Below are 9018 nucleotides of genomic sequence, written 5' to 3' on the forward strand. Positions count from 1 at the left end.
CCAAGCTAGGGGGCTCTGCAGCTCAAGAGAGAGCTTTAGCTGACCCTAGAAGATGGCAAGGGTGTTAATCAAAGACTAGTGAAGCCTCCCCCTGAGCCCTGAGGTAGCCTGTCCTGAGAAGGGCCCGTGGTCAGCTCTGTTCAGCCAGTTAGTGGCTGATGTGAGAACTTCTTTTACTCCATGTGAAGAGCATAGTTTATTAAAGAGCAGACACTGAGGCACTGAAGTCAAGAGGCAAGGCTAAGGTCACACCTCCAGGGAGGGACAGAGAGAAGAGCCAAACCACTTTATTATTTAATAAGCATTTACTGAAGCCCCTTTTAAGGTGAACAATGCTGAGGACACAGCAGAGGTAAAGACAACCCCAGGCCCAGACTCATAGGGCTCTTGGTCCAGTAGAGGGAGACAGGCCCATTTTCAGACGGTGACAGCCAGGATGGACAGGGCTGTGATGGGGGGAGCCCACGTGGAATATCAGGGCAATGTTGGGGAAAGCCTGGAGGCTGTGGGAGGCCAGAGGAGACACCTGGTGACCAAGAGGGCTTCCCAGAGAATTCATAAGAAGAACCAAGTGAATACTGAAAAGAGCATTCAAAGGGAAGGGCATGTGTATAAACAGAGAAGCAGAAAACAGACTGCGGAGTGGGGAGACAAGGATGGAGGGTGGCAGGGGCAGATGATGTCGTCTTAGATGCCACACTGCAGAGCCTGGACTCTGTCCCAAGGGCACTGGGGTGCCAGGAGAGTTTGAAGTGGAGGAGGGACAGAGTCAGGTTGCACTTTAGGAAGAGTCCGCTGGCTGCCATGTGGGGGATGGACCCTGAGCTCTCTGTGTGAGAGCCCAGAGGAAGCTTCGGTAGGGAATCCTGGCAGCTGGGTGGAGCTGGGCAGGCTGTGGGGAAGGGAGGAGGGGGCTGGTGGAAAGAACAATCAGGAGGCTGAGTGGAAGGGCCATGGAGCCGACAGGCTGGATTTGAGGGAGACATTCAGGGCAAGGTCAGGGCTCTGGCTTAAAGAGGGGGCAGTGGGGACAACTCTGAGATGGGGTTCTGGGGGGAAATGCAGTTTGGGGGAGATTCTAAGGCTCGTGTGGGACCTGGTGGGTGTGAGGCTCCCAGGGAACATCCAAGGGGGGGTGTCCAGGGCACTGTGAGGCCACAGATGTGGGGCAAAGAAGAGAGCCTGAGGCAGGGAAAAAGGGAGAGAAAGCCCGTGTGGGTGGGTGAGGAGCGTGGGAAGACAGCCAAGGACAGGGATCAGGAAGGACCCACCATCCCAAACAAGAAGGTGGTAACATGCAGGGTGCAGCCAACAGTTCTGCAGTGGACGTTGCTGTCTCTTCTACCGGATCACCTCGAGACCGGAAGAGCAGCGCTCACGGAAAAAGGCTACTGCGCAAGTGCAAAGGTGGCAGGTGACCACTGATGCGCATGCGCTAAGGATTCCCGCCCAAACCGCCAGAAGTAGTGCGTGGCGTCATGTAGTGGTCACGTGGTGATCACTGTAGGAGGCCAACGGTAGGTGTAAAGCCGTGTGGACTGGGCCCTCAGCTCTCCACCAGACCCCTTCCCCAGCGCGAAGACCCCGCCTTCAGGCGCCTCCTCCCTCATACTCCTCCCTTCCTTCGGCTCCTGGGCCCTCAGAACCCACGTGTTTATCAGGCCCTGTCAACATTCAGCTCGCCCTCTCTGCTGCCCACAGGTACAGCCCTCAGACCCCTTCCTTACTTCTGTCCCCTCTCCTAGCCCGTAGACCCCTCCGCAGCACATAGATGCTTCCCTAAACCTCAGCCCACGCCCCCAACCCTCCTACCCTCTCCCAGCTCACAGACCCCAGCCACTGCCCTCAGATCCCTCCCCCGGGCTCTTTCCGCAGCAGCCGGAAGACCCTGCCCTCAGACTGTCGTCCTCCCTTGGACACTTCCCTCTCACAGCCCGTAGACTCCACACCCTCTCTGGTCCTAACCCTCAGGCCCCTCTTCCTCCAGCCACTAGGTAGTCTTCAGACCCTCTTCCTAAGGCCTCAGACTCCTTTCCTTGGCCCAAATCCTGTCCCTTTAGCCCTTACACAGACCCCATCTCCCAGATAGAGCACCTAGCCCTCAGATTTCCTTAGATCCTCTTCATTCTCAGACTCCCTTAGATCCCTGACCTTGTAGCTCTCTCAGAGCCCACCTTTTTTTCTCATTCAGACGTTTCTCTCCAAATAAGACCCCTCCTGAATCACCTTCCTTTCTCAGACTGTCCCCTAGGACTCCCCACCAGTCTGTCTTTATTGTCCCCAGAGACCTAGTCCATCACTTCCTCCTGCCTTCATGAGAACCCCTAGCTGATCCCTGGCCAGAAGCTGACTGAATCTGGAGCCCACAGATGTCTTCGCTGCGTTCTCACTTACCCGTGGAGCTGGGCTCCGTTAGGAATCCAGAAGGCCAGGTGGGCCGTCTGCATCGCCTTGCTGTGGCTGGGGGCCCAAGCTGGGGTCTCACCCGGCTTCTGCAGAGAGGTGAGAGTCTGGCTACTGGAACTACCGGGCAAGGGGTTCGGGGTGGGGGGCGGCAAGATCAAGGGGCGGTATGGAGGGTGGGACTTCAGTTAGCCAGTCAACAGTTGTGTTGACAAAACTGTGTTGACACAATAGGTGTGTGTGCTAAGGCTCTGTTGTTTGTGATGGGGATTTACGGGTGAACATGACCTTCTGGGTCATTGTGAATGTAATCTATTATGGGAATTTAAGATGAGGTAGATACACTGGAAAGGATAGCTTTTTGGATAAGGTGATATTTGAGTCCAACAGTTTAAGAGCCAGTCATGCAAAAACCTAGGGGAAGCGTACTTCAGAAAGATGGAATAACCATCACAAAGGCCTTGAAGTCAAAACAAACTGGGTATATGTAAGTAACAGCAGGGAGCAAGGGACTTGGGGAGAGAACTGAAGCTGACGGTTTTGGAAGGGGTGTGCATTTTGTTGGATTTTGTTCTGTGTGTAATTGGAGACCATTGGAGTTGTGGGCAGGAAATTAACACTATCCAGTTTACAATTTCTGTTTTTCATTGATTTATGTAAGTTGGTTGTGTATCTGGTCACTTTCTGAACTTGCTTAACAGTTGTAATTTATGTTGATCCTTTCACTTTTTTGTTATCAGCAGATGGTGACAGTTTGGTCTCAGCTATTCAGTCTTTAAATTCTAATTGCTTTTTCCTGTCATAAGTTGTTGGCCAGAACTCCCAAACTTAGTTGTCAATGGACATTTCTTTCTTTGTTGTTGTTATTAGAGAGATGAGTCTGTGTTTCTGCATTAGGTACTATGCTTGCTCTTGGGTATTGGTTTATAATTTTTATGAAGTAAGGAAGTTCCCATTTATTCTTAGTTTTCTGAGGGTTTTTTTTTTTTTATCGTAAGTAGGTATTGAATTTTATCAAATGCCTTTTCTGTATCTACTTAATTAAACATGATTTTTATCCTTTAATCCTTGAATGTGTTTTGTTATGTTGACAGATTTTCTTTTGTTAAATCATCCTTGCAATCTGGGAATAAATCAGTTGGGTTACTGCTTTTCTTTTTAGGGGCTTTGCATATATGATCATAAACGGAATTGATGTATAATTTCACTTCTCATTCTGAAAACTCTCATCTGGTTTTGGAGTTAAGGTCACACTAGCCTCATAAAATGAGCCTTGCCCTCTTTTTCTATTTTTCTTTTTTGGAATAACTTGTATACGATTATCTATACATGAAATGAAGTGATTATTGTAAAGATTGTCTATATCCTGAAATGATTTGTATTTTAAGATGCTCCCTCTGCAGGGTAAGACAAATGTAGAAAACCAGTTAGGATGCCATTGCAAAAGATGGTAGGCTATTGAGTAAAATAGGATATAGTAAATGTGATTTTCAGAGGTTCCTGAAGTACTGTATTTGGAGGGATGTTTATGGCAGAGACCAAGCTGGGTTGGTCCAAGTGCATGACTGATTAGCTGTGTCTCCCAATTACATAGGAATGCAAGGACAAAGACACCATGCACTTGCCCTCCCTGGGTATATGGGATCTGGTCTGAAATAAGAACTCAGGGATGACGGATGCAAAGAAACAGGACTTAGGGCATGATGATTGTGGAGATGAGGGATTGGGAGGGGGGATCTGAGCAGGATGATGGAGGCGAGGGGATTGGCAAGGGCATGGAGGCTGAATCCAGAGGAGTTTACTGCCTTGTGCAGTGTTCAGAAATAAACTTGAGAGATTTCCTGATAAAATCCAGAGTTTGGTGGAGGGGTTAGTATGGCTCAGTGGTAGAGCGCATGCCTAGCATGCACAAAGTCCTGGATTCAATCCCCAGTACCTCCGTTAAAAAAAAATTCAGAGAGTTTGCTGATCTTGAATTTGATGCTAGCCACATGGGACCTGTACGTACACTGAATTAGAGCTGGGTGGGGCCTGCCTGCCCTAGACAGTGCACGAGGCTCCTGTAAGCCCAAGTGCCCATGAAGTTCACTTCCTCCTGGCCCCTGGGTACCTTCGTGTGACTTTGACAGCTCTGGGATCGGGGATAGATATTGGCAAAGCAGGTGGATGTCACCTTGTTCCAGTTCTGTGGACTTAGTGGTGGGCACTGTGTTGAGATGGATTCTGAGGCTGAAACTGGAAGGCGGGGGTTTTAGGACATAGAGACGGAACCTGGCGTCAAGGATCACCCAGTCAAGCAGGGACTGTGGGGGCTGGGAACTGGGAAAGGTGTTTCCAGGACCTCTGCCCCCAGAGTAAGGGGCAGAGACAATCCTAAGCCTCGCTGCCCCTCAGTTGTCCAGGTAGATGGTGAGAACTCTGCTGGGCAGACGGCGCTCTTCCTCTCTGCGCTGCTGGGCCACAGCTCTGCCGTGCGGCTCCTGCTGGCCTTTGGTGCCAACCCCAACCAGTGAGTGGACAGGTGGTGATGCCCCCACACTCCCAGGGCCCTGAGTCTGAGCCCCAGAGAGCCTGAGAGCCAGGGCTGTCTTCCCCAGAGGCCTCATTTCCTCAGACCCCCTTCCATCCCCTGATGCCCCTCCCATCCCTGTGACCACCCCCCACTTTGTTCACTCAGTTAACCCCTTCTTGTCCTCCAGTGTCTATTCCCATTCTTCCGGTGCCCCATGCTCCCAGCGATCTCTCATCCTCTCAAAGACTCCACTGTGTCCCCAAGTGACCCCCATCCTGATATCCACCTCCCATGATCATGGTGACCCCTTTATCCCTCAGTGCTCCCATCCTGCCACCTCTTGTCCCCCGTCCTGTCCCCTTCCTAGTCCATTCCTGCTCTCATTGTTCTGTTGTAGCCGCTGCCTCGATGGCAGCACACCCGTGCATGCGGGTGCCTTCTCCGGCCGCAGCCTGGTTATGCTGCACCTGCTGCAGGCAGGGGGCGACCTGCGTCTGCATGACCAGCAGGGTCACACCCCATGGGACTGGGCAGAGCAGGGTGGTGCCAAGCAGAGCTGTGAGGTGAGCCACAGCCAGGGTGGGGTGAGGGCATCAGGGCCAGCGCTCCCACCCTGCCTCACCCCACACGCACCCCATCCAGATGCGGGAGCTGTTACAGCTCTGCCGGGCCAACATATCAGCACTAGTACACGGCAGTGAGTTGGCACCCACTGCATCCGTGGACCAGTTGCAGGCCGGCTCTGGACACAGCCTGTGTGGTGGTTCCCTGTTCTTTCTGCGGCTGGTGCAAGCGGACAGGTAACAGTCCACACCCTGAAGCCTGCCCACCCACTGCTCCCAGCTACTCCGGACTTACCCTCGGACTGCCCTTTACCCCAGGGCACCATGGCCGGAGCAGATCAGGAGATCCCCCCAAATTCCAGCCTCAGGGTTCGGCCAGGTAAGAGGGGGATGTTGAGGGGAGCAAGGACCACCTGTCCTCTTTGTGCCTCATGGTCTCGCTCCCCATCCCCAGCTGAGCAGCCTGTGGCCACTGGGGCTGGTAACAGGCATACCCCTCGCAGATCCCAAGGAGCTACTGCCAGCCCAGGGCGAGCCCGACCGCACCTATGAGAGCAGCTCCCACACCCTCATGGCCAAGTGAGAGATCGCCCCCTCCCACACCCCTGCCTGGCTGTCCAGCAGAGCTCTGGGGAGAGTCCAGCTCTCCTGCTCCCCTCACAGGGACACCCCCTGGCTCAGACCTACACTCTCTCCCCCTCCCAATTTTTCCAGCCTCCTGTGGAGGGGCCACCCTGTGACCGTGAGGCAGCTGAAGGCACCTGGAACCCAGCCTGACGTGCTGCTGGCTGACCTTCAGCACTGCAGGTATGTCCCCCCAAGCCTTCCCTCTGGGCCAGCCCAGGCCCACAGGCCAGTCTCCTGCCTGCCCTCCTGACTCAAGTGTGTCATAAACAGAAGACCAGGGACTGTGGCAGTGGCCTTGTTTACAGGCTTCCCCTGTGGGCCAGTACTTGGCATGGAGCCCTCCTACTGGAGTGACTACCCCACCGCTGGAAGGTGGGCACCCAGTTCAGTGTGCGGCCTTGTAGGCCTCAGAGAGGAAGTGGGTGTAGGGAGGGGTACCAGGGACAGGGTGTAAACTGGTTGCTGCCTCTGCCACCGCCAGGCTGTGTGAGCCTGGGTCTCGGTTTCTCTTCTGTCTCGTGGCTGAGGCGGATCGTCAGTCCCTGGCGTCAGTCTCTGTGCCCAAGAGCAGCCCCCACCCCGTGTGGGTTAGGGCCCCCTCGTGAGTGGCCTGCTCTCCTCCTGCCCAGCACCCTGCACCACCCCAGCCTGTTGCTGCTGATGGCATTGAGCCCCTCGGCGGACCTGTCGGGGCTGTGCCTTCTCTTCGAACCCGTGTGGCTGGGCTCCCTGCATGTGGTGCTGCACCCACAGGGACCTAGAGAGGTGAGGCCCCGTGGGGGGCCCCGCCCTGTGCCAGGCCTGCTGCCCGGCCGCCTGCTGCTGCAGGTGCTGGAGGCCCTGCTGTTCCTGCAGGCCCGCTGGCGTGCTCACGGCGGCCTCAGCTCCCACGCCGTGCAGCTGGTGCGGCCAGGCCTGGCCAAGGTAGGCAGCCTGGAACACGGGCGTCCGCTGCATCAACGCTGGCTGAGGCCCAGGTGAGTGCCTGCCTCACTTGCCTGCCTGTGTCCCTGCCCAGAGGCCACTGGCTCACCAGGTGCCTCGGCCTCCACAGGCCACAGCAGGGCTACCCCTGGGGAGGCCCAGGCCCAGGACTGCCCCCACCTCCCGAACTGTATCCATGGCTGCCACTTGAGCTCATCTGTGGTGACACGCCTGCCGCCACCTCAGACCTCTACAGCTTCTGCATCCTGGCCCAGGAGGTCTTCACTGGTCAGTGAGTGACCCTGCTCCCCACCCCACTGCAGCCCCCACCCGTTTCGGTCCTCCAGTCATGCTTCCTTACAGGAGAGCTGCCCTGGGCTGGACGAGAGGGGCCTGAGGTGAAGGCCAAACTGGAGGCAGGTGAGAGCCCGGCCCTGGACCCGCTGGTGCCAGCCCCCTACCAGGCCCTGGTTCGGGCTGGGCTGGGCCTAGGGCCTGCTGACCGCCGGGGCAGCCTGCAGAGTACACGATACCTGCTGCGGGAGGCCATGGCCCAGGTATGGGACTGGCAGGCAGAGGAGGGTGGCAGCCATGGAACGTCAGGCAGGCCCACGTCCCACACCCAGTCTCCTCCCCACAGGACTCGGCTCCCGAGGTGAGCTCCCCGGTGGACTGGACCACACTGTGCCCTTCACGCCAGGGTTTCCCACCAGGTTAGAGGGCAAGGGGGGATGGTAGCAGGTGCTGAGCACAGCTCAGCTGTGCCCCTGCCCCATTCCAACCAACTGGTCTGTCCCCCCCAGAGACACTGTACCCTGATGTGGCTCCCAGAGCCAACACTACACCCAGGCCTGTGCCCCCCGTGATGTCCCTAGGCCCCTCCCCACCCCAGGTAGGAGCCAGGACAGGCATGTGGAGGATCAAGGGAGCTGCAGGGCACCTGGGCCACCCACGCCAGCTCTCTGTCATTGCTCTTTGCAGGTCATGGGCCACAGCAGAGTCCAGAGTGGTGCAGCCTGGAATTCGGGCAGCAGCCTGACTCTAGGCAGCAGCCCAAGTCCCAACCCTAGCCTCTGCCCAGGCCACAGCCCCACGGCCAGGGTCAGCCTGCACCGCTGCCTGGAGCCCAGATCCACAGTATGGATACCCTGAGCCCCGCATGACTGTCCATTCACTTACCTGTGACCCCTCTCCCCAGTCGTCACCAACCCCAATTTCCCTGGCTACCTCTTCTCTGACCAGGGAGCCCCTGTCATCCCCAACTGTCCCCTCACTGATCTGTGACCCCCGACTGACCCTGCTTCCCCCAGGGCCCTGCCCTGCACTCCAGCCTTCAGGACTCAGCCTTCTGAGTTCTGAGGAGCAGTTTGAGAGGAAGTTCTCAGCCAAGATCCAAGCCCTGCAGGGGCTGAGGCAGCACACACACAGGGCCACCCTGCTGGACCCCCCAGCCCCATGAGCCCACCCCCTGTCTACTGGCCTACAGGGAGGCTTCCCACATCCTAGAGGCTGCTGGCAGGGAAAGCCACGAGGGCAGGTGAAGCAGAAGACCCTGAGCCCAGGCCCTGCCCCCACCCCCTAGGCCCATCCTGAGCTCTGTGGCCACCTGGTGGCAGCTCCAGTCTTTTTCTCCTGCAGGATCCCAGCTCTGAGCTAATCAGAGGAAGTCTCTTCTCCAGCCTGCAGAAGTGAGAAATGGGGCCCTGGTGGGAGGGTCCCAGGCCCCTTCTTTATCCCTGAGGTAACCCTCAGTCCACCCCTACCCAACTGTCTCCCCACCCCCAGGATGGATCTGCTGGAGGAGATCATAGCAGAGATGAAAGGTGGATACCAACTTGAAGACAGACCCAAGCTCAATCCCACTCCTGACACAAATTGTCAGGGCATCCATGGCCCCGCCTCGGCAGATATCGCTCCTCAGAGCCTCCCAGGAGGGACTCCGCACTTGGCACCTGCTGAAATGATAAAATGATAAAGTGACCCACCTGT

General features: G+C 56.4%; 1 protein-coding gene across 9 annotated transcripts; it reads left to right on the forward strand.

Annotated features, from left to right (window-relative positions):
- The first annotated feature begins 103 nt into the window (after positions 1-103).
- On the forward strand, positions 104-9009 carry LOC105065103 (inactive serine/threonine-protein kinase TEX14). Of its 9 annotated transcripts, none has more exons than XM_074369767.1 (16): positions 104-2502; positions 4798-4912; positions 5313-5478; positions 5558-5715; positions 5797-5857; positions 5933-6057; positions 6193-6285; positions 6735-6870; positions 6961-7082; positions 7160-7317; positions 7393-7586; positions 7670-7742; positions 7833-7921; positions 8011-8166; positions 8668-8717; positions 8815-9009. In XM_074369767.1, exons 1-16 carry the CDS (start codon positions 2370-2372, stop codon positions 8999-9001), a joined length of 2016 nt encoding a protein of 671 aa, XP_074225868.1. In that variant the 5' UTR covers positions 104-2369; the 3' UTR covers positions 9002-9009. The 9 variants fall into 9 exon arrangements, 7 of the variants coding, with proteins under 7 accessions (XP_074225868.1, XP_074225866.1, XP_074225867.1 ...); XM_074369765.1 differs by having other exon boundaries at positions 104-1701; positions 2285-2502; positions 6735-7082; XM_074369766.1 differs by having other exon boundaries at positions 104-1517; positions 2285-2502; positions 6735-7082.
- Positions 9010-9018: the final 9 nt, after the last annotated feature.

The sequence above is a fragment of the Camelus bactrianus genome, chromosome 9 (assembly GCF_048773025.1).
Source record: "Camelus bactrianus isolate YW-2024 breed Bactrian camel chromosome 9, ASM4877302v1, whole genome shotgun sequence".
NCBI lineage: Eukaryota > Metazoa > Chordata > Mammalia > Artiodactyla > Camelidae > Camelus > Camelus bactrianus.

What these genes read in the sequence shown, in the direction of transcription:
- LOC105065103 (XM_045512878.2), top strand. Translation starts at nt 2,370, where the DNA reads ATGTCTTCGCTGCGTTCTCACTTACCCGTGGAGCTGGGCTCCGTTAGG. An exon ending in ACGCCAGGGTTTCCCACCAG is followed by an intron (nt 7,743 to 7,832) that starts GTTAGAGGGCAA and finishes TGTCCCCCCCAG; the next exon opens with AGACACTGTACCCTGATGTG. An exon ending in GCCTGGAGCCCAGATCCACA is followed by an intron (nt 8,167 to 8,667) that starts GTATGGATACCC and finishes TTTCTCCTGCAG; the next exon opens with GATCCCAGCTCTGAGCTAAT.